The following is a 25,597-nucleotide window of genomic DNA, read 5'->3' on the forward strand; positions in this document are numbered from 1 at the left end:
CCTATATGTCTGTGTGTCGGTCTGTAAGCAAATCTTTCTAGTTAAATTTGACCCGTTTCTCGGTTTCCGATGTAGCGGAAAATTAGCATACGTATGTAAGTCGGGTGACAATGCAATATTAAGTACCATCGAGCTGATCTGATGATGGAGACAGAAGGATCGAACTATGTGATAAAATAACGCAACGTAATTGTTTTAGGGCCAAAAATACAACTGTAATTAAATAATAAAAACCGGGCAAGTGCGAGTCGGACTCGCGCACGAAGGGTTCCGTACCATAATGCAAAAAAAAACAAAAAAAGCAAAAAGAAAACGGTCACCCATCCAAGTACTGACCCCTCCCGACGTTGCTTAACTTTGGTCAAAAATCACGTTTGTTGTATGGGAGCCCCATTTAAAACTTTATTTTATTCTGTTTTTAGTATTTGTTGTTATAGCGGCAACAGAAATACATCATCTGTGAAAATTTCAACTGTCTAGCTATCACGGTTCGTGAGATACAGCCTGGTGACAGACGGACGGACGGACGGACGGACGGACGGACGGACGGACGGACAGCGAAGTCTTAGTAATAGGGTCCCGTTTTACCCTTTGGGTACGGAACCCTAAAAATTAGACATATTTTCTAGATTTTTTCTATCGAGACAACTATCGTTGGAGTTTGTCCGAGTCCGAGTCTACGATCTTACGTTAGCCCCCTCTTAATAGCAACGATGATAATTTATATGCTAAGACGCTAACTTACCTACTATAGGTACTAGCCGAATATGTAGGTATGTAGGATGAAGTGGTCCAAATCTAAGGTTCCTGGTTCGGACGGAACACAGGATGCCATGGCCCTCGCCTATTAGCGCTGCATCTCAGATTAGACCCGGCTCGGGCTCGGGCACACTTCAAGCTATTTTATTTACAGTTTGACTTCATAGGTGTGTGTAGTGTACTTATAGTAGGAAGGTACATATAGATAGTATAAATTATTTACATTTTTAAACTAATTAGATACGTTATGAAAGATAAATAATCACTGATTGAGTTATTAGATATATTGGCGGTTCTCAGTTAATGGGGTCAAGTGTGACATTTATTTAAATTAAAAAGGACGATGTACGATCGTTCATATTAATGTTTAGATTTACGACTATTCTGACTTAATTTTATGACATTTTTAATATCCGGCAGGTTTAAGTGATCTTTAAACTATGATTTAGGATTTAAGCTAATGATGCTTTGTGTTATTATAAAAGTCATTATTTTGACTTTTATTGTGCCAGTTTCGACCATTGTTCAAAATAGATTTGTAGAAATAATTTGTACCCTATCAACCCTGACCTTGCGTAAAATTGTTTGGCTTGTTTTATCAAGTGGGGGGCTTTTTTGACGATTTTCTGATATATTTGATATTATAGGCACCAATAGTAGGTATAGTACCTGCCACAATATTCTCGCTATGGTCTTGTTAAAATATAAAATTCGTTGATATACAAGTTGTCGACACATTATAGCCCCGACTCGATGAAAATTTTAAAGGATGGATGGAAAGTAAAAGGATGGCACAGAATAAGTACTTGCATAGCTTTGCAGTGAATGCATTGAAATAGGTACATAAATACATATTCATGAAGATTTTCTTAAATTGCTAGCCTAGCTCTAGCTTAATAGGAATCGGCCTATAGGAGGATTTCATTGCCCCTTTATTTTAAAATTGTTTGATTTTTAAGATATGAGCGTTGTACGGTGTGTTTCCAAATTGCAAAAGCTTCCTGTACTTAATTAAAATAGTTTAGCTATTGCTTATGGTGCTTCACAAGCTTAATATTAATAACAATGACGTCCGGGCGTTTTCACGCGGTGCGCCTCCGACCGCGCTCGTTTTGACCGCGGTATATAAGAGCGCCTTTGTTTTTTACCTCCATAGTCAAACCCAATCCTCACACAGTCAACTGTGCAATGAAATATTAAAAACAGAATAAATACAATTCCATCTTCGCCGCAGTAGGGTGAAGTGTTGCCATGTCTTGGAAAGTGTTTAGTGTGTTGTGTGTGTGTGGCCTAGCCCGGACTCAAGTGATACCGGGGAAGTCCCGGACGAACGAAGGGGATTACAATACTGTGAACACCGATGGATCCTTTGATTTTGGGTAACTGAGTGCTTTGCTATTGATCGATTGGTGCTCGAGAGAGCTTTAGAGATTACTTAGAGCAGGTTGATTAATCCGATTAACTAGGTACGAGTATTTGATAATGTTGTATTGATACTGTTGAGTAAGTATAAGGTGTGGCAAATTAGATCATGTTATCAATTGACATTTCTTTTTATATTATTTGCGATAATGAATTAATGAATCCAGGACATTAATTTAAAAAACAAGAATAGACCAAACCAAAGAAATTTTATTCAATATTGCCACGGTTAACACTGTTTTATTACCTACTTATAATAAATGAATTATATAAAAATGGCGCTTTCTTAGAAATTATGATAATTAATCACTATTAAAAATCTTGAACTTGTCTTTAAGGCGCACTGCCCTGTCCAGTCCAATTCCAGTCCAATTCAGTACTTATCTTCAATAATTAAATACTTTATATTCTTCACTATCAACAATAATTTCACTTCATTGTATCACAATCAATTGTCAGAATAGCCTTCTCATGAACAAAATATGATTGAACACTTCATACGACTTCATAGTGCATGGGTCACATATTAAAGTAGTTATCCAACGACAGATACGCGAATAAGGACCGGGGCAGCAGCTACCACTTGGCGCATGGTAACGCCAATAAGGTGGTCGGCGGGCGCTTTGGCGCCGTGGACCCGGCAACCGGCACCGTCAAGGAGACCGTCTACACCGCCGGACCTAGAGGGTGAGTGATCACACATTACCAGACCTCCATATGAACCTCTACAAAGTTGAAATATTCCGACGATGACCACCCATGCGATGTCCCAGGGATACCTTATATTCCTAGAATCCTTCAGCCTTTTCAACGTTATACTTTTTGAACATGCGTAGGACAGCGTAGTGCTTATTGATCAGCCCGGCTGAGGTCCCTACATCGACTTTGCAGCGAGAAAATGTGGTGCCAGTGCCACTACATATGTAAATATCATATTTTCATAGCAATTTCACATTGATTGTGGCACCGCCATACCCTTACCAAGTTGTTGCAGAATTAGCGTAGGCTAACTCTATACGTATTCAATGTACCTATTAACTGCAGTATTACCTACCCTAAGGGTTATAACTTGCCTGATGGTAAGAGGTCTAAAGATGCTGCCCAAATTCCTCTACCATTAAAAGTACTTAAATCACGCAATCTACATGTAGACAAGTTTAACACCTCACCACGGTTGGCTACACAACTAAAGTTGACATTTGGCACTGACATACCTAAACGCTAGCGTGCTAGCGTGAACGTAACTTACTTTTTATGCATCTCGCTCGTACTGGCATATTAGTGCGAGCGAGATGTATAGAAAATAAATTACGTAGACGTTAGCGTATTTATGTGTCAGTGTTGACACTGTCAGTGACTCGTGGTACTGGTACAGGTATGATTTTTGATTCTTACACATCCTTAAGGCTTTATGTAAGAAGCTTTTAATGTATTGTATCATTGATTACTATTTGGGCATATCTGTGAGGACTTATTGTTTCTATTCGAACGTTCCTTAATCGCTAGATTAGACTCGCAGTCCGATTCGAACTTTAAGATACGTTAATTAATAGATTTAGATATATGTCAGTGTCAAATGAGACGTTTCTTCAAACAAAAACGTCACTTTTGACTTTTGACACTGCCACATCTAATCCATATCGTTTCTAGATCTATTAATTGACGTATCTAAAAGTTCGAATCGGGCAGTCAGTGCAGTTAGTCCTAAGTATTAGCGTTAGCACACTAGGGTCAATTTTTGAAGAGGGTGTTTTTTCGACATTTGTATGGCATTTTTTTATTTTTGAAAAATCTGATTTATAATCTTCGTTTTAGAAAGGGTTCTTAACAACAAAAAATATACTGTAGGAGGCACCTCTGTACTTTTTATAGTTAGCTAGATATGGACGTTTAAAGATCGACATTTGTATGACACTATTTAGCCATTTGTAAGGCGTTTTTGACATGTATACGGCATTTTTTAGACATTATATGGCAGTATCAACATGTATATGCCACTATTTATTATTTTTGTTGCATTTATAAGATCCTGACGACATATGTATAACACCTTCTCGACATCTGTATGGCACTATGTCGACATTTGTATGCCACAATCGACATTTATACGGTCAAAATAGCCGTATAAATGTCGCCATACAAATGTCGCGACATGTCGTCAATAATATTTTTTAGCGATATTTCCTACACAATACAACAGATTCACTTATTTATTTTACTATATATTTTAACACTATATTTGCAATTATTATTATAAAAGAAACATTTTTATTCCAACTATGTACCAACGTATTCAGCGTCTATACAAATGTCGTTGTAGTCGTACCAAAATATATCGAAAGAGATTTTTATCTGTTTTTAAATAAACTAAACTGTTTCCGGGTTTACATTTGATGTCAATTGATGCCCAACTAACCGCACTATTGCGTTGTCAATTTAATTTAACCGCTATTCAATAGACAAAGAAGATTATAGGGGGTATATTTAAGTCATAACAAAACAGGTGCCGCGCGGAACAGAGAGAAAAAGGCTTCCCTTGTTTTATGAAATAACGCATTAATTTATCAATATGATTAAATCAATACTCTAGAAAATGCTCTTTATAGAAATACAAAGTTGTTTATAATACGTTGCCTACATCCAAAGTTATGATTTTTTTTATTGCGCGATGCCGCCACTGGGACACGCGAAAAACGGCAAATTTCGCCGTTTTTGGAACTTCAAATGTGATTTTGTCAGGACCAAATAATATTTTTGGTACAGTTGTGCATGATTTTTAAAGCTTATAATACACTGAATCAAAATATATACATACTCATTCTTTTAGTCCTATGGACTTCGAGTTTTAGCCGTGGGACAGCAAAAAATGCCTATTTGAAAATTGACCCACTAGCATCTTGATACGATTAGGTATCATGAGAACCGCATGCATTGATAACAGGCTTAAATTATGATTGATAATGTAGGTATACATAGGAGTAGGTAAATAGGTAGATATCTATCGTGCAACGTACATCTCGTTCAACGGCAAGGTCAGGAGCACTAGAGCGTGCGTGTAGCACCGTAAAAGGTGCATGAACCATCCTACAATCTTGCTACAACTTCATTGTTATCGAAACAGACTCGCTTTATGGAAATAGGTAACTAAGAAAGTAAGCGAGCAGTGACTTTATTCATGCTAATGAAAGACTTGGAAGCTCACACAAAGTAATATTTTTACAAAGGACCTAGTTACTTATTTATTGCATGGAGAAAATGTTAGTTATTCATGGCACGGAGAGAATATTTTTTGCCAGGTGAAAAGTTTCTATGACTTTTTTTTATATACATGTTTAAAAATAAGCCTTTATCAATGAGACATGTCGGCTCCGTTGGGCCCATATATAGATATAATGATCTGAGGTTGGGCCTCTACATTACAGAGTTTCAATATGTCTTAAAAAACGTTACACAAATTTCGCAGTTTCAGACAGGGGTTCCGCCAATATCGAATGAAAAACCCATATATTAACGTATGAAAACTTGCATATATAGCTTATCACGCTTATTTTCCGATAGTTTTCGGGCGAAAGGCCCCAATGTGCACCGCAAGATGGACCTAGACCAGCGGCCGCGCGGGCCCATCGGCAACAAGGACGACCCCTACTTCGACCCCAACGAGGACCCCAGCTACGCGTACAAGTTCGACACGCGCACCTACTCCAAGAACGAAAACGCTGACGCCAGGGGAGACGTTAAAGGTACCTAAAGACATCCCAACACAATACACAATGTTTGTTTTTGGAATTATATGCCAAATTTTAACATTTTAAAACTTACGAGTATATTTACCTTCGTAGGTATGTGGCGAATTGTACATCTTAAGGACTGCATGACTGAGTGTTATTTTAAACATCAAAATTCTATGATGCTATCAAAATCGTTGCAGACTTATCTAACTCTACCTACTCTACTACTACTAACCTTTTGAACGCCACAGACGGCAATTGACGTCAACGCAAAATCGTGACACCGACGCCAAAGACGGCATTTGACGTCGATCGTTTTTTGATGAAAATCTACTGGAAAACACCCCACTTTTAGGTTGGCATTATTTATTCACAAAACTAAATTTTACCCCCGTGGCGTCAGTGGCACGGCAAATGGATGCACCGTTTGGCGTACAAAAGGCTAATCCCTCATTTCCAACTAAGCAATCACTACTTTTACTAATCACTCACTAACTCACCAAATCCAGGACACTACTCGTACGTGGACGACGTCGGCGAGCGACACGACGTGTCGTACATCGCGGGGCGCGACACCGGCTTCCACGTGTCGTCGGCGCACCCCGACAGCCCCAACCTGATCGGCTCGCCGTTCCATCGGGCCCCTCTAGTGCGAGGGGAGACGCGGCCGAGAGGGCGCACTGCTGTGCAACGTGGGCTGGATGGATCCTACAGGTATTACAGACGTGTTAGACTGTTAGCTAAGTGTAAAGGCCGGGTGATACTCCGGATCCCATACGTTAGCGCACCCCGAAAGCCCCAACCTGATCGGCTCGCCGTTCAATCGAGCCCCTCTAGTGCGAGGGGAGACGCGGCCGAGAGGACGCACTGCTGTGCAACGTGGGCTGGATGGATCCTACAGGTATTACAGACGTGTTAGACTGTTAGCTAAGTGTAAAGGCCGGGTGATACTCCGGATCCCATACGTTAGCGCACCCCGAAAGCCCCAACCTGATCGGCTCGCCGTTCCATCGAGCCCCTCTAGTGCGAGGGGAGACGCGGCCGAGAGGACGCACTGCTGTGCAACGTGGGCTGGACGGATCCTACAGGTATTACAGACGTGTTAGACTGTTAGCTAAGTGTAAAGGCCGGGTGATACTCCGGATCCCATATGTTAGCGCACCCCGACAGCCCCAACCTGATCGGCTCGCCGTTCCATCGAGCCCCTCTAGTGCGAGGGGAGACGCGGCCGAGAGGACGCACTGCTGTGCAACGTGGGCTGGACGGATCCTACAGGTATTACAGACGTGTTAGACTGTTAGCTAAGTGTAAAGGCCGGGTGATACTCCGGATCCCATATGTTAGCGCACCCCGACAGCCCCAACCTGATCGGCTCGCCGTTCCATCGAGCCCCTCTAGTGCGAGGGGAGACGCGGCCGAGAGGACGCACTGCTGTGCAACGTGGGCTGGACGGCTCCTACAGGTATTACAGACGTGTTAGACTGTTAGCTAAGTGTAAAGGCCGGGTGATACTCCGGATCCCATATGTTAGCGCACCCCGAAAGCCCGAACCTGATCGGCTCGCCGTTCCATCGAGCCCCTCTAGTGCGAGGGGAGACGCGGCCGAGAGGACGCACTGCAGTGCAACGTGGGCTGGACGGATCCTACAGGTATTACAGACGTGTTACACTGTTAGTTAATTGTAAATGGCCGGGTGATACTCCGGATCCCATATGTTAGCGCACCCCGACAGCCCCAACCTGATCGGCTCGCCGTTCCATCGAGCCCCTCTAGTGCGAGGGGAGACGCGGCCGAGAGGACGCACTGCTGTGCAACGTGGGCTGGATGGATCCTACAGGTATTACAGACGTGTTACACTGTTAGTTAATTGTAAATGGCCGGGTGATACTCCGGATCCCATATGTTAGCGCACCCCGACAGCCCCAACCTGATCGGCTCGCCGTTCCATCGAGCCCCTCTAGTGCGAGGGGAGACGCGGCCGAGAGGACGCACTGCTGTGCAACGTGGGCTGGACGGATCCTACAGGTATTACAGACGTGTTAGACTGTTAGCTAAGTGTAAAGGCCGGGTGATACTCCGGATCCCATACGTTAGCGCACCCCGAAAGCCCCAACCTGATCGGCTCGCCGTTCCATCGAGCCCCTCTAGTGCGAGGAGGGGAGACGCGGCCGAGAGGACGCACTGCTGTGCAACGTGGGCTGGACGGATCCTACAGGTATTACAGACGTGTTACACTGTTAGTTAACTGTAAATGGCCGGGTGATACTCCGGATCCCATATGTTAGCGCACCCCGACAGCCCCAACCTGATCGGCTCGCCGTTCCATCGAGCCCCTCTAGTGCGAGGGGGAGACGCGGCCGAGAGGACGCACTGCTGTGCAACGTGGGCTGGACGGATCCTACAGGTATTACAGACGTGTTACACTGTTAGTTAATTGTAAATGGCCGGGTGATACTCCGGATCCCATATGTTAGCGCACCCCGACAGCCCCAACCTGATCGGCTCGCCGTTCCATCGAGCCCCTCTAGTGCGAGGGGAGACGCGGCCGAGAGGACGCACTGCTGTGCAACGTGGGCTGGATGGATCCTACAGGTATTACAGACGTGTTAGACTGTTAGTTAAGTGTAAAGGCCGGGTGATACTCCGGATCCCATACGTTAGCGCACCCCGACAGCCCCAACCTGATCGGCTCGCCGTTCCATCGAGCCCCTCTAGTGCGAGGGGAGACGCGGCCGAGAGGACGCACTGCTGTGCAACGTGGGCTGGATGGATCCTACAGGTATTACAGACGTGTTAGACTGTTAGTTAAGTGTAAAGGCCGGGTGATACTCCGGATCCCATACGTTAGCGCACGTCGACAGCCCCAGCCTGATCGGCTCGCCGTTCCATCGAGCCCCTCTAGTGCGAGGAGGGGAGACGCGGCCGAGAGGACGCACTGCTGTGCAACGTGGGCTGGATGGATCCTACAGGTAAATATTACAGACATGTTAGACTGTTAGTTATTAAGCGTAAATGGTGATACTCCGGATCCCTTGACAGTCTCAACCTCATCTGCTCACCGTTTTAACGAGCAAGCGGAGCTCCGAGGCATTTTACCTTAAACAAAGAAATTAGTGAAGCCATAAAAAATACTTTAATTAATTAATGTATTACTACAATAATGCAGTAATTGCATAAAACCTACGCCTGCTTTTGTAGATACTACAATATTCTCATTTATAATCTACAAACTAATATATGGCGAATAGTATCTACAAACTAATTTCTAATGAATTTGAAATGTTATAGATTCATATCAGCGGGCCCAGATCAGAGGCGAACGGAGAGCAGCGATGCGCAGGGCAATGTCCGAGGCTCCTACACTTTCCTGGACGACAAAGGAGTGCAAAGGTAATAAATACAAGCTGGATATCCTATCAGCGTATATCGTGAAAGATTCAGAAGATTATACATAGTAGGTACCTAATAAAAAAAAATACCATCATGCTCTTAAACGAAAACTCAAGAATCACGAATGAAAATGTATGTACGATCGTTCCAGGACGGTGAACTACATAGCCGGGCCGGGCATCGGCTACCGCATAGTGAAGAGCAACAAGGACCCGTATATCCCCCCCTACTTCCCCACCATTCCCAGCGCGTACGACTCCGACTTCGTAAGCGCGGGCGCTACCGGATACTCGCCCGACGACACAGGAGTTGGTGATATATTCCAAGGTATACCAGATACTTACTAATGTTACTTTACTAGCCGGGCTGAACATCGGCTACCATACAGTGAAGATCAACAAGGACCCGCTCATCCCCCCCTACTTCCCCACCATTCCCAGCGCGTACGACCCCGACTTCGTAAGCGCGGGCGCCACCGGCTACTCGCCCGACGACACAGGAGTTGGTGATATATTCCAAGGTATACCAGATACTTACTAATGTTACTTTACTAACCGGGCTGAACATCGGCTACCGTACAGTGAAAAGAAACAATGACCCGTACATCCCACCACCACAGATAATGTCACAGGAGTTGGTGAAATGTTCAAAGGTATATCTACCAATTACTTACCTACACTAAGGATCGGTTGCACCAAACTGTTTGTGAGCGTTACAACGATCACAAAATTTTATTGTATGGGAAGTTTTATATCTAGTTCACTGCTGAATGGTATTGATCTAAGTTTCAAGGTTAGTTACTTTAGTACCTATCCACACTCAAGAAGGCCTGACACGAGAATTGAATGCTTTCTCGTTTCCGCAGCTAATCCGCTTTGCTGGCTTGAAGTTCACGCTCATGATACTAGATATAAGTATACGACAATAGGCGTACTTAAAATAAAGTGTTGAAGTTACTTTCTTACCTTTTCTTCTTTTTTGGTAACTTGTGAGTCCAAGTTCAGCAGTAGAATTTTTAGTAGGACAATATTTGCCTAAATCTATAGATATAAGTAACTATGCTAATTCATGAATACCTTACTGAAATGAAAAATTATTCGAGATCTTTGTCGTACTGTTTCAGGTCCAGACGCTACTGCTGCTTCAGGCCACGTAAAGCCTTCGCCATTCTCAGATAAAGATAAACCTGGCAAACCCAGCAAGAAGCCCATCAAGCCCACTCGGCCCACAGGCTTCACCGACGACGATGATGTCACCGGAGATGGCGATTATTCCCCGTCCTACAACGGGGATGACGACACTCCTTTTGACAAGGGCAGTGACGACGGTTCTTACAACCAAGGCAGTGGCAGCAAGGGCCCCTTAGGCAGTGGGAACAAAGGTCCTTTTAACCAGGGAAGCGGCTCAGGCAGTCAAGGTTCTTACAACCAAGGAGGTAGCAGCAAACCCCCTTTTAACCAAGGTGGAAGCAATCAAGGATCAGGAAGCAATGGCAGTCAAAGCGGCAACCAGGGCGGCAGCAGCGAAGAAGACCTCGGCTTCGATGGAGACGCAGGGTTCGGAGACAAGCCCACCAAAGGACCAGGTGATGATGATGAATAGATGGCAAGCAGATGTTGGTGATCTTGTCTGATTTTTCAAACTGACAGAAACATTCAGACCACCGAAAAGTGAAACAAATTTTACTTATCACTTTCTTGTTGGCTTATTAAAATAGAATCTATTTTCCATTTTCTACAATTCTGGTTCAATCTTGGACACCTTGTATTAAGAAGTTCATTTTATCTTTTGTCTATTAAAGAGATTATGAGCGACACGTACAATCACAGCAAATTAGCAAGATCAGTTTATCCGCTTAATCACATTTGATAGGAGAATGCACTGGACCCTTTTATATATCTCGCTTGACCGCAATAAACTTTATTCACGACCAATCTGGTTTTTATTACACCACACCTTAACGGCACCAGCAAAAGCAATGCACCGCATGGACTTTAGAACTGATTACAAATTACAGGAAAACCGGGGCGGCCAACGAGCAAGCCTTATAAACCGGCGAAGAAACCTTATGTGCCACTAAAACCTTTCCAGACGACGAATATTAATGACGACAGGGACGATTACGACGCCGGGAAAGGTGATAAAGACGGTCCGCTGTACGGTATAGGATTCAATATACACCACACTAAACCGGGAACGACCATTATTAAGAACATAGGCCAGGACTACTTCGGGGTCCCCCCGGGCGTGTCGGTCCGAGCGCACGTGCAAAGCATCGACTTGTACCCGTACGAGTCGAAACCGATCTCGCCGTCTGAAGCTATAGAAAAAGACAAGACGTAAAACTATAAATATACATACTAAATTATTGTTTACTTTTAAGTATAACTGTGGCTATTCGAACATTTCAATAACAAAATTTGTATCAAACCATATTTTGTATGTGTAATAAAAATCGCCTCATGCTTAGCGAATAAAGATTTCAACCCAAGTAACTTCTTTGTTTGATTGGGTTCTTGTCTGCTCAAACCAGATTTCAAATAATTCACAATATCAACATAATGTATAACATAATAATAAAACGCAATCGGTTCAATTTTTTAAAAATTTATTCGAGTAACACGACTGTAAATATTTAACAAAATGCAAAATAGTAACTGTTACAAGGAGTCAGTACTAACCCACAATCGAAAATAGTGAGAAAAGTCGCAATCATTATATGTTCGTACTAATTTAATAGGTAACAAGTTGGCCACAATAACAAATTGAATAATAGTTATTTGTTTTACAAGGGGGCAAACTTGTTGTTTAACCGCTCGTGCTAATATTGATACCCGAGCAAGCGAAAGATTCCAAAATTGAACCACGAGCGTAGCGAGTGGTTCGAAAAATGGAATATTGAGCGTTGCGAGGGTTTCAAAGCACGAGTGTTAAACAAAATTTGCCCCCGAGTGAAACACAAATATTTTCACCACACCAACCCGAAGCAAATATTAAATGTAAAATATCAAACAAAATCAAACCAAATCAAATCCAAATGAATGTTATTAAATATTTATCATCCAAAATCATCATTTAAAAGCCAATTTTACCAGCAAACATAAGAAAACAACTCAAAATTTGCATTTGATTACTTTGCCTCACATGTGAATAAAATGCAACTTTGCTATCAGTTTTTGAAGTGCAAAGTAAGGCTTTCCGAGCTGGTGTGGTGAAAATATACTTATACTTACTGTAGTTTAGTACATAACTATTATTTCGGCCAGAAAATACTATTGTACTACAAATTCGTCTATTTTAACGAGATGATATAGAAGTTCTTAGTCATTAACCAAAAAATTGCCGTATACAATACAACGCTATTAAAATTTAATACCCAGGATAACATAACAAGAAATAGAAGTAAATATAAATAGATCATAGGTACAATGATTGCGAGAATACCCTCGATTTTAAATGTGTGGGCTTTTACAAAGTTGTTAGTCGATACCACCTCATATCTTCACTCCATAAATATAACAATTATACAATGATAATTGCAAGAAGGCGTAACAAAGTTAACAAGAATTGTATTAGTTGGAAGGTTAAATTTTGGCATTTTTACTAGTGAATATTAACAGGAGAGTTAGTATCTTGTTAAATTATTAGGCTAAATAGGTATATGTATAATTAATTATTAGTATCTAACTACTCGATTGTGAGATTGATCAAAACGGTATGATACGTATATATATTATGAAATTAGAAAATATATCTTTAGATTTCTAGGTTAATCGATAAAATATATGTTAGTGCAAGGAGTATATAAACTTTTACTTAACAAAAAATATAAAAAATGAAAAATAAGAATATTACAGTAAGGTATACAATTAAATAAAGGCTATGAGATTTTTATTTTGTCAGATTTCATAAGCGTTATATTATAAAACAAATAATATATAAATATCTACCTCACCCAAGCACTCCTGAACTCCTTAAAGAACTAAGTAATTGGTTTTTGCGACTACATAACAGATCTTTGTCACTACCTTGTCTTAAATTTCTAAAACTATTGCACACTATTGTAAACCTCCAAAAATAACAGGCCGTTAATGTTTCTAACTCAAACACTTGTTCAAGTTATAAATACAAAATTATTTAACGTTATTTTTTCGAATATAAACATTTGAACTACAGTAAATAAACTATAGTCACATCAACTGAAGCTTTGCTCCATCTTAATCGTTATTATATAAAATTCTATACCTAGATTAGATAGAAAAAGATTGTAAAAGGCAAATTCGCAAATCACAAGAGAAAGCTAACTAGATTGAGCGAAGAACGTTTATGTGCGTGCTTACAGCTAGTTTAAATACGAGTACAGTATATTACATGAAGGGGTTTAGGCCCTCATCGCTGCAGACTCTGGAGCGAGTCTCGCGTGAGAACACTGTGCCACCATGAGCATAACAACGGTATGTGAAGTGGAGAAGTAGTTCAAGCACCTTTAATGCAACTTCAAATTATTTTTAAAATGCATACGGTTGTTTTACTTATGGGGAAGTATTAGTCAGTGTGGGCGTGTTCCGAACGATACCTTACGTGATAAGATAATTTGAGGACGCCTTAGCATCTGTCTAAGTCTGTACAAAATTGCTAAAATGGGTACTACTTATGGAAATAGTTTCATTACATACGATTTGTGCGTAGTAGCTAACTTGCTATATCAATCGTTCGTAATGGTCCTGGGTACATTATTTACCAATAATGAAGCCTTGTTACTCAAGAGCAAAAAGTATAATTAAGCTTGTGTATCAACAAATTAAACGTAAGTATACAGAGGGCATTCTAATGTCTTACTGTGACTCTATAATTACAAATAAAACATGTATTTTTTATCTATTAGTCTACAACATTATGAAATTCATTTTTGAAAGATAACTTGCGACTTGACATTCACTAATGTAATGAGTGTAATGACTAAATGAGTCCGCTACGATACACGGACAATAACATGGACTGAAAAATGTATTTTTTACATTTACTTCACAGCCATTATTTAACCTACGGCGTGTTTTATTTTATAAAACTGGCTTTAAAGACACATTTAATCCGAAAAAATACAAGTCAACCAGTTTACATAGATTATAGAATATAATAAATCAGTCGCACACAGCTAAGTTTTCCCGCACTCCGTAGTTAACCATAATTTCTTACCAACAGCCTCAGTTAAGTGGACTTATAAAAATTTGGTGTTTTTAATTCACGCGTAGCATTCCCGTCACGGCAAACATAAGAACGTCAGTTGAAAATCCACATTAATTATTAGTCCTTGCCAGACCTTTGCTTGCATGTGCTTTTTGAATGAAATCGGATTTTAGACAGACGGCAGCGTGTATACAGACTACATAAATGTTAGTAGACCTAAGCATGTTAGACGCACCAAACACAAAACAATTTTTATTAAACTTTTAATTACACATTTTATATGAACTAATTTTATATTTTAAATTTAATTATTCAATATGTAATAAATTACACTAAAAAGCTCCTTTTTATAAAATCAAGCATAACATGTACAAACTAAAGTTTGCGCGAATATTACAAGCATCGATTCTTAGGTATATTATCAATATTTGTTTTTAACGTCAAGTCAAGGTGGTACCTTTTCTTTGTTTATAAATTTAATTTTTCACATGACGTAGAACATCGACCATAAACGGTTGACAATTTTAGTAAGTCATGTGTATTAATCGTAAATAAAATGGTTCCGTATGGCAAGGGTCCTACATTTTAAGTACCAACAAATATGTGTACTCAGATTATTATTTAATAACGACTAGAATTTGATAACTTCACTAGCTACGTTAGTATTATAGAGTTGAATCAAGGACACGATAATTTATAACTATTGGCACTGATAAAAAGTAGATATTGTAAAGGGGATACTTCATGATGTATTAACAATATGAAGATAAAGATTTATTTTCAGTTTTTTCTGCTTAAATTAATGATTGAGATTGAGAGATTTCACTTATATTCGATAATAATAATGGATTCTGATGTTCTAAAGTTAGTTAATTTTTAAATAATGTAACTAAATATTTAATAGGAAACAATTTCTGAGCATGTGAAACTTATCCAACATAAAAATTTCCTAGATTTTTTTCTATAAATTACGCAACGGGCCCCAACCGATTTATGTATGTCGGTATCAATCAACACATAGTTTGACGGTTACGCCCGTTTCGGCATTACATTCGTATTAAGTCGTTACATTGTTCTAAAGTTCAATGTAGGTATTCACAGTGTGAACATGTTAACTTCACACAAAGACTTCAATTAGTAAAGATCGCATTGACGATAGCCAGTAAAGGCCTTTGCAAATAATAGAATGGTCACTGTCGATCATTTCGAGTTATCAAAAAGCAAAAATCTAATCCGACGTGTACTTTATCGTTATACTTTGTTGCAAAGAATTATTGATTGTAGAAGAGGTGTAAGAAAAAAACGCGCTCCAATTTTGATAGTCTAACTGGACAGCGCTATACGGCGCCATGTTATGTGGTAACTGCGTTGTCAACTTTTGACAGCCAGAGGGGCTACCGCGAAAACCGAAATCCGCAAATTGCGGGGATCTTTCTCTTTTACTCCAATGAAGGCGTAATAAGACTGATAGAGAAAAATGCCCGCAATTTGCGAACTTCGATTTTCGCGGTTATAGCCCAGTGCGGAGCTGTATAGCGCTAAGTACATTAGCTGTCAAATCTGAAGCACTATGTCTTGACACATCTTACACAATCAATGAACCTTGGCTAAAGCCAAGTAAACTCCTACAGTGAAAGTATTACGTACGCGTGATGCGACGCGTGACGGTCAGCAAATATTACGTGATCTTCATCTTCTTGCCGGTCTCCTCGATCATGTCCTTGATCTTGGTGAGGGGCGAGCGCTTCTCGGAGGCCGCGGCGTGCCTCGGTGTAATGTGGATGTGCAGCGGGTCGTGCAGCCGCGCCAGGTCCTTCTGCAGTTTGTCTATCTGTAAGGCGGAAACATCGACCGTTACCTTGGAGCATTTAATAACTGGAGTGGCCATTAAGAGCTTACCCCTCTGCTGAAAAACTTGCACTATTGTGCAAACTTTGTATGGAGTGACATGTCTATTTGTACGTTACGTACAAATCATGTAGAAATAGCAATACATTTGATGTCCTCTCCCCCACAAGAATTGGCAGACTGTTTCGTAAAGAAAATGACAGCGATGACATCTCCTTTCTAAATGCTCTAAGACCACACAATACAAAGGAAGGCTATTCGAAAAAAAACAAGCAGAGTCCGTCTAAGGTAACTACGCATCGAGTTTGCAGTGACAATGTCATACTTTCATATGAGTATGGGATATGTTGTTTACGATGGCACTCCCGCACAGTGTCGCTTACTAAGAGGATACAAAGGTTGCACTGACTCTACATAACAAGAATTAATAATTTGGATAAACTCGTGTCTAATTTTTTCATCCTTGAACGAGGTTATACGTAGTATCGATAAGATTTCGCTTGCTTAATGCTTACGCATTCTCGGTTGGTTAAACCTTAATGTTACGGCAAAACGAAGCAATTTAATATATCGGCTTTCTAGGTTGAAATGTAGATAATTTATCCTCGCTTTGTGAAAGGTTACAAGGTTGCTCACCTCATCTTTCAGATGATTGTACTGGTTGATATCCAGTCCGACCTTTTTCGCCTTTTTGTGCAACGTCAGCAGGTGTTGCCTATCTTTCACATCGGGCAATATGTATTCCTGAAATCAAAAACGGAAATCTCATAAATAAAGTAAAATAAGGTCAATGCGACGGAATTACTGTCCACTAGCGTTTGTCTCGAACGACGAACTAAATTGATAATTTCATCGACAAAGCAGCAATTGCTTTCAGTTACAGCAATCAAAAGCAAATGGTTTTTTTTTCCTACGTGTGAAAATCAAAAAAATTACGGAATTAGCGACCAACTTTGCAAGTATAAGCCAAATAAGAGAGTTTTAAGCAAACCAGGTCAACAAATCAACTTAAACGCGTGCTCAAATTAAATTGAGAACAAATGTGGGAAGACAATAAATTTTCGCTTTATTGGAACCTCACCTGACATAAAAGTTAAAAGCCGTATTAAGCCGTGAGCTTCAAAGATAACATTACGATGAGATAGATTGAAAATCTTCTGGAACTTGGAGATACTGTAGGAATCTAATTTAAACTTGGAAATGAAAATTATCTTTCCAGGGCCGTTGTCGTTCATGAAATTGAAATGTTGGTGATTGATTAAGGCTTCTGTTCCAAATTTTTTTTGAATCCGGCAAGAAGAATTTGCATCTTATCTTAAGATAATTAAAAAAAATAACATATGTAATACATACGATGTGGTTGTACTTAATAAATAAAATAAAATAAAAATAAAAGACATGGGGGTATCAAAATAAAATAAATAAATTTTAGAGGTCTATATAACTTGGCCGGATTTTGAATGGGCTAACAGTTGCTTGAAGTTGATCAACTGTAAGTACTGCCTTTGGCCAACATAAGCATGTTAATATTAAGGTGGTCGTTTTAACAGACAGCAGACAGCAAATTTTTGATAGCAGCACAGAAAACATTAATAAACTTACAGTTAATGAACTAAGTCTCTTACTTTTACAATAACGTACCTGTTTCGTAAGCACGAAGTAAGCATAGGCGGCCATCGCCGTCCCGTAAGTGACGAAGTACGTGACGGGCTCCATGATGTCCCAGGAGTACTCCCACCAGGTCAGCCGCGCGAGCACCCCGAACTGGACGCCCATGAGACCCAGGCCGACCCACGTCAGCGCGGAGGTGCGCCGGCTGGTTTCCACTTCTAAGCTTAGCCGTTTCTGTAACGAGTAAATGAATGTGTTATCAACCAAAGTATCCACTTTTAGATTTGGTCCCTTCTGTAATAATTGAAAATTGGTATCTTAAATAGGTATAAATACTTATAACATGTAATACCAACTTTTGCTCATCGAAATAGTAGAGCTGCGGATAGTTGTCCCATTGCTGTGAGTTTCGCCTTTGGTACACACTTGTAAGAATATTTTTATATTATATTTTTTTGTTTGTGCGCTCTTACATATGCTCACAAAACATTAAGACCCAAACATTTGCGTGTGCTACTGACTGTACATACTACCCTACACATAGTGAAGAAGTATTTACGATACATTTACCTACTGCTGTTTTTTATCTGGCTTTCATAAGCAAAAGGGTTAGGTGCTTATCTCGCAAACAACTGAACAAGGTTTAACCCCTTATCGCATACGAAGCCATATATGGCCGATATGATATTTAACTCTATTGACAGCTATTAAAGTTCAAATTTCAACAAATATTTTTTATTATATGCAGTAAGGGGGAAGGGGGGTGGGGTATACTTGTATAAGTCTCGCAATGTTTTTTTTGTATGCACAATGAAAATTGAAAAAGTTATTATTCTGAAATAAAATAAGACATGTGTATGGCGTCACCTCCTCAAGCGGCAGTATTTCCGTAGTAAGCTTCTCGAGCTGCGAACGGATTTCCCTCTCCTTACGAATCTGATGCTCGCGTACGTTGAGTGTCTCGTACAGCTGATTGACCAGATTCCGCACGTCGCTTAGTCGCGTTATCTCCTCCGTGCTCAAACGCTCCTGAAATAGATTATCTATTTTATTAATACAGTCAACTTTGGTCTGGTTTGCGGGGTCTGGGCGCCGCAGTAGCTGAGGATGGAAACGAGATAAAAGGGAAAAAATGATAGTCAATTTAATTTGCAGCCTATATTAGGCACATATATGCGATGAGCTCCTGCCGTGCCGCTATGATATCTTAGACCATACGCCGCACTGCGCCTTCAACGCCACTGAAAATGGTTGGAAATTTATGGAGAAAGGGTCATATATTGTCAGAATCTTGATTAAACAATCCCCGGGAAATATTAAAGAACGACAATAATTAATGAACTCGCAGTTGACAGAGACTAACTCCACAGCCTCAAAGTCGATTGAGCAAACTCGCGACCCAATTATGTAAATGCGCCAAGTGGATTACCTCAATTCTCGCAGACTGTAAAACTCCCATAAATGATTCACTCCCATTAGTCTTAAGGAATCTTTTGTCTCAATATCAAAAAGTTCGTCCATAAGCTAATGATCCTAATAAGACTTAGATTGATGGCCCAATTGCCCAAATTGGCGAATGGTCGCGGAATATACTTTGTAACTTGTTATTAAATTAAGTAGAATCTCGCCAAGCGGAAATTTAAAAATACATTTTGTCGAGTAATTCTGTTTTTGCAGAGCACGGGTCAGATAACAGTGGCACTTTCTCGTTTACTTATGATTTATGGAGGTAATAAAAGGTATTTTTTATTTTTTTTCATTTAGAATAAAAAAGAATTATTAAACAATAAAAAGCCTTAAAATAGAAAATACAAACTAAAATTAAAAACTAAGCTTAAAAATAAACTATAAACTATAAATAGAAAATTTGTCCCAAATCGCCGTCTATTGGCAGCGTGCCCAGAAGGCTGGCAGCATTGCCACGTTGTATGGCAATGCTGATCCGCTGCGCTAGATATGACCCAGCCCTCTGGTCACGCGTCAACTCGACTAACCTGCGGCTACATTCGTTGAAAACTCTGTGGGCGCTTTCCCCCCAAGGCCCCATAGTCTCAACCCCAAACGGCTCAAATATGCAACCACTATTTATGGTTGCATACTTGCGCCGCTTGAGAAGCTCGGCCGAATTGGCAGCCGAGCCAGCCTTCACTGCAGTGCCGTGGAGATGGGACAGCGCTAGGGTATCGGCACAGGTTGCGTCCCAAACCAGCGGCCGTCCCATCTTCCACGGCACCAGGGTCATACCGTCGGGTCTTTTACCGTCATCGCGGGCGAGGCCAGTAGGCTCTAAAACGGCCGGTGCTCCCGCACTGGCTAAGGCCCGACGGATGACATCATTAAGGCTGGCATGGCGGGGGGCACGCCCAGCGCTTCTGCCGCAGGATAGACCATGGTGGCCCCACCGGTCCACTGGGTCACCGCAGCGACAGCGATGTGGGGCAACACAGTTCACTCCCAGGCGGAGAGCGACGGAGAGACGGAAGGTGGAGTTGTCCAAGAGTGTTCCTGTTGAAATGGAAGGCAGAGCTTGGAGCCACTGCCCGGATTCCCACTCAAAAGCGGTAATAAAATATAAGATTCACCGGCAAGTGAAAATATTTTTGAGCTAGACTGTGGTCAGAAACTAGAATGAGCTGTGCCTAACTATACCTGGATAGGTAGAAACTGTATATTTTTACCCTGGAGGTTTTATTTGCTCATCGAGATATCAAATATCATGCACGATAAAAATATACGATGGAAAAAAGGTTTATAGTTAAATTTAGATCTAAACTTTTCTTTCAATGCAATAAAAATGATCTGTGAACGAAACAGAGTTGCGCATACAAAACGGTAACTTCTAAATATTTTAGAAACAACATAAACTTAATCAATATTTTACTATCATTAATCAATACTATAACCAAAATTGTTCTCACGAAAAAGAGATAACGGTTTCTAAGGCAGTTTCCTTATACTCTACATATTAGGTTCGGTATTTCCACATTGCGCTGGTTTAAAATGCCTTTCATATTATATGATGGATTGATGGCTTATGTAAGCAAAAGGTTTCCAATAAAAAAGCCCTAAGTAGGTATAATGTACGGGTGTGTACATATTACACGGATACTAAAACTCGTTGGGAGGTTCCACATCCGGAGCCATGAGGTTCTGTTGTAAAATATTTTGTTTTATCGTGTAAACACTGTATCATCTACTTCAATAACTTAGCATCGCGGCATAACAACATCTCATGTATTTTAAACTAGCTGTGCCCGCGGCTCCGCCCGCGTGGGATTCGGTTTGTGTCAGTAAGCTGCTAAATATATAAAAAATAGTAAATTACATTACACTGTATTTTTTTATTCAAAAAAATTATAACATTTATAATTTCCTGCATGATAATTTCTTAAAATATCTTATTGTTTCATACTTTTTAGAGCGCGATTTGTAGTAGTCCGACTACGCCCGACTTTTTAGTATGAGAAAGTCGAAGTCGCCTAGCTTTGGACCGCATTCAGCGCGCCACGTGCGTCGGGCTTAGCCCAATGCTTTGAGTATGAGGGTGCCTTCGGCTCCCAACTTTGGCAAGTGTACAGCGTGTCACGTACGTCGGGTTACGCCCGACGCTTTGAGTATGAGGGAGGCGCCCGGCTTTGGAACGCGTACAGCGTGCCACGTGCGTCGGGCGCAGCTCGACGCTTTGAGTATGAGGGTGCCTTCGGCGCCCAACTTTGGCAAGCGTACAGCGTGTCACGTACGTCGGTCTACGCCCGACTCTTTTAGTATGAGGGCGCCGAAGACGCCCAGCTTTGAAACGCGTACGTTACGCCCGACGCTCTGAGTATGAGGGCGCCGGAGGCGCCCGGCTTTGGAATGCGTACAGCGTGTCACGTACGTCGGTCTACGCCCGACTCTTTTAGTATGAGGGCGCCGAAGACGCCCAGCTTTGAAACGCGTACGTTACGCCCGACGCTCTGAGTATGAGGGCGCCGGAGGCGCCCGGCTTTGGAATGCGTACAGCGTGTCACGTACGTCGGTCTACGCCTGACTTTTAGTATGAGGGCGCCGAAGGCGACCTGCTTTGGAACGCGTACAGCGTGTCAGCACGTACGTCGGTCTGCTCCCGACGCTTTGAGTATGAGGGCGCCGAAGGCGCCCGGCTTTGGAACACGCACAGTGTGTCAATTAAGTACATCGGTCTACGCCCGACTCTTTGAGTATGAGGGCGCCGAAGGCGCCCGGCTTTAGTAACCATACAGCGTGTCATGTACGTCTCTTTTAGTATGAGAAAGTCGAAGTCGCCTGGGTTTGGACCGCGTGCAGCGCGCCACGTTGTCGGGCTACACCAGATTCTTTTAGTATGAGGGCGCCGAAGGCGCCCGGCTTTGGAACGCGTACAGCGCGACACGTACGTCGGGTTAAGTCCGAAGCAGTGCCGTATAAAGATATTTTAATGCCCTAAGCATTTCTAGACCATGGTGCCCCCTCTCCCTAGGGTCATAAAGATTACATTATTTTTTTTGGTAAATTGAGTGAAGTTCATTGCCGCATTACAGCTGAGAATGGAAATCAGTCACATTATTATATCTCGAAAATTGACAGTGCCGCAGCAGTAATGTTGCAACAGAGTACCTAATGCTGCTGCAGTCGCCACCCGAATGTCACCTTTATCATATCTTAAGCGCGAAAATTTTTCGATATAAAAACGCAATTTGATAGACAGTTGTATATACATTTTTACTTTTAGTATGGAAATCAGTCACATCATTTTATGGAGCATTCCATGAAATTGTCTACCGTTGTCCCGTACAAACGCGAGTTTTCTGAAGATTTGCAGGCACATGAGTTTCTATTTCTGTAACAATTGGTCAAAAATATGTCCAGAAAAATAATTGTCGGCTTTAAACGTCGAAAAAAAAGTTCTAATATACGAAATAAAATGCGTTTGTACGGGACAGCTCGTGAAATGCTCCTTATGACGAAAATTGACAGTAACGTTGCAACAGAGTAATGCTGCTGCAGTCGCCACCCAAACGTCACCTTCATCATATCTTAGAAAGTGATTGAAAACGCGAACGAAGCGAGCGCGAACATTTTTCGATATAAAAACGCAATATGATAAACAGTTGTACATTTTTACTTTTAGTATGGAAATCGGTCACATCATTTTATGACGAAAATTGACAGTAGGTAACGTTGCAACAGAGTAATGCTGCTGCAGTTGCCACCCGAACGTCACCTTTATCATATCTTAGAAAGTGATCGAAAACGCGAGCGAAGCGAGCGCGAAAATTTTTCGATATAAAAACGCAATATGATAGACAGTTGTACATTTTTACTTTTAGTATGGAAATCGGTCACATCATTTTATGACGAAAATTGACAGTAACGTTGCAACAGAGTAATGCTGCTGCAGACGCCACCCGAATGTCACCTTTATCATACCTTAGAAAGATATTAAAAACGCGAGCGAAGCGAGCGCGAAAATTTTTCGATATAAAAAACGCAATTTTACTTTTAGTCCCAACAAGGCGCGAATCCAGGATTTCATACAAAGAAGGGATGGGACAGTTTTCTAGCAGCCTAGCTTCTCATAGGGCTCGATATTTAAGGATTTCAGCGAGGTTGTTTTCATGCATAAAAGATGCAAGAAAGCAGAGCTTGGAATTGACCAAGAGAATTGAATTGGCGAAGTGTGAGCAAGGCCCAGCTGCGAAAGAGGAAAGCTTGGATCCACGCCCAAGTGTAATTAAGGCAGAAGATCAACTTTACCGTAAGGCAGAAGGCCTCGCATAAGACCTAGCGCCGAACCGCAAAAGAGTGAAAGAGAGTGAAACCCAGATAAATAAATATATGCCTACATACAAACACGAACGCTGAAAACACAATACACTCTCTCTCACTTTTTTTGGGTAGTCGTGAAAAAGATGTCACTGTGCAATGAGGGGTAATTAATTTACTGTCGTTTAATTTTGTTGTGTATTATTATATCGACATAATTATTCAATTAAATTTGTTGATGTCCGTACCCCCTCATCTAAACTTAGAGTTAATTTGACAAAAACCTTCCTCGGTAGCTATTCATGTCACTACGTATTAAATTCAGCGCCATCTGTTAGTTTATCAGGGTACTCAATAGTGGTAGCACATATTTGAAAAAAGTTTGCCCCTCCTTCCTAAGTAGCGCCATAAGATTCAGGGGCAAACTTGAATCAAGCGAGTGTTGTGGCTACCCCCCCTTTTAAGGGTTGAATTTTTATAGCCTATAACCTGGCCGGAGATTTTCTCGATAGATTAGTAAAGTTTGCATCAAAATCCGTTCAGCCGTTTTCACGTGATGCGCGTTCAAATAAACAGACAAACAGATAAACAGATAAACAGACAAACAGACAAAAATTCTAAAAACTGTTGGAACGTGTTCTGTTATCGATTCTAAGTATCCCCAGCCAACTTTTTTTCAAATATCTTCCATGTACAGACTTTCGACCCTCTACAGCTTTATTATATGTATAGATAGATAGATAGATAAAGTTCTGAATTGCAATACCTGCTCAAGAACGTTAAAATAAAATTATAATTTCAACTGAAATTATAATTTTCTATTTTAATTGTTCTGTATAATTTTGGTGCGCTAAACATCTATCTGTCAGTTTATGACATATGAAATTAAAGCAATTTTGGAAAAGTAGTACAGGTAAGATACATGCAGGTGAGACTGTGAGTTTTCAATTTCTTTAGATCACATTAAAAATCTTGTAAAAAAATTAATCGACACGCTTAGTGACTGGTTCATTATCCGGAATACTTATTCATATATTATGTAGTAATTTAAATGACAATAGTGTGAGGTCACTGTGACAAGGTACGTAATGAGTCGGAAATTAAATTCTGGAAATTAAAATACGAAACTGACGAAACTACAAATTACGGGTTAACCCCGAAGTAGTCTACACTACGGGGCATGTTTACGCAAACATTATAAAGTTATTTGAATATGCAAAGTTCGTTCGCAAGCAGACTGGCGGTGCACTCATCCCCAGCTGGTGTTAAACAACTTTATATTGACATCGAAGAGGTCTAAATTGCCAACAAAACAAACTACGTTCGTAATTAGTAATTACGTATAAACTTCTGGCCCCTGTTTCACCAACGTGACAGGTGCGACGAATTGTAAAATCACTGTTGCTGACGTCACAGGCATCCATGGGCTACGGTTACCACTTACCATCGGGCGGGCCGTATTCCTGTTTGCCACCATCATTGTATTATTAAAAAAAACTTTATGATATCGGAATAAAACAGATATTTCTCTTGCTAAGTTTATAACAATTGTCACAAGAAACACTACAATTGTCACGAAATTCCGACATAACTCATTACCTGTCAAGAATTACCTACAATTCTTCTAAATCTTTGACAATTGTCAGAAACTTCGCAGGAGAAATATCTGTTTTATTCCGATATAATAAAGTTTTTTTAAATAATACAATGATGGTGGCAAACAGGAATACGGCCCGCCCGATGGTAAGTGGTAATCGTAGCCCATGGATGCCTGTGACGTCAGCAACAGTGATTTTAAATTCGTTGCACCTGTCACCGATGTGAAATTGGGGCCTGATCAACGTAGGTACGTTAATTGTTCGGACGCGCTCGACTCATGACTGCTCCGA

At 40.9% G+C, this 25,597-nt stretch overlaps 2 protein-coding genes across 2 annotated transcripts in view; one reads left to right on the forward strand and one right to left on the reverse strand.

Annotated features, from left to right (window-relative positions):
- Positions 1-1,903: 1,903 nt before the first annotated feature.
- Positions 1,904-11,758, forward strand: LOC134666194 (uncharacterized). The gene is given in 15 exon segments (XM_063523345.1): positions 1,904-2,138; positions 2,731-2,868; positions 5,740-5,921; positions 6,419-6,655; positions 7,067-7,162; positions 7,254-7,371; positions 7,642-7,746; positions 7,830-7,934; positions 8,195-8,313; positions 8,758-8,878; positions 9,198-9,299; positions 9,451-9,647; positions 9,649-9,819; positions 10,423-10,884; positions 11,317-11,758. Coding segments are annotated over 15 exon segments (2,607 nt in total). The 5' UTR covers positions 1,904-2,010; the 3' UTR covers positions 11,643-11,758.
- Positions 11,759-11,890: 132 nt separating this feature from the next.
- Positions 11,891-25,597, reverse strand: part of LOC134665902 (calcium uniporter protein, mitochondrial) — a 174,426-nt gene continuing 160,719 nt past the window's right edge. The window contains exons 5-8 of the mRNA XM_063522952.1: positions 18,813-18,974; positions 17,976-18,179; positions 16,971-17,078; positions 11,891-16,317 (exon numbers count right to left, since the gene is read on the reverse strand). Of these exons, the coding sequence (XP_063379022.1) occupies positions 16,165-16,317; positions 16,971-17,078; positions 17,976-18,179; positions 18,813-18,974 (627 nt within the window). The 3' untranslated portion in view covers positions 11,891-16,164. The remainder of the gene's footprint in view (positions 16,318-16,970; positions 17,079-17,975; positions 18,180-18,812; positions 18,975-25,597) is intronic.

The sequence above is a fragment of the Cydia fagiglandana genome, chromosome 7 (assembly GCF_963556715.1).
Source record: "Cydia fagiglandana chromosome 7, ilCydFagi1.1, whole genome shotgun sequence".
Lineage (NCBI taxonomy): Eukaryota > Metazoa > Arthropoda > Insecta > Lepidoptera > Tortricidae > Cydia > Cydia fagiglandana.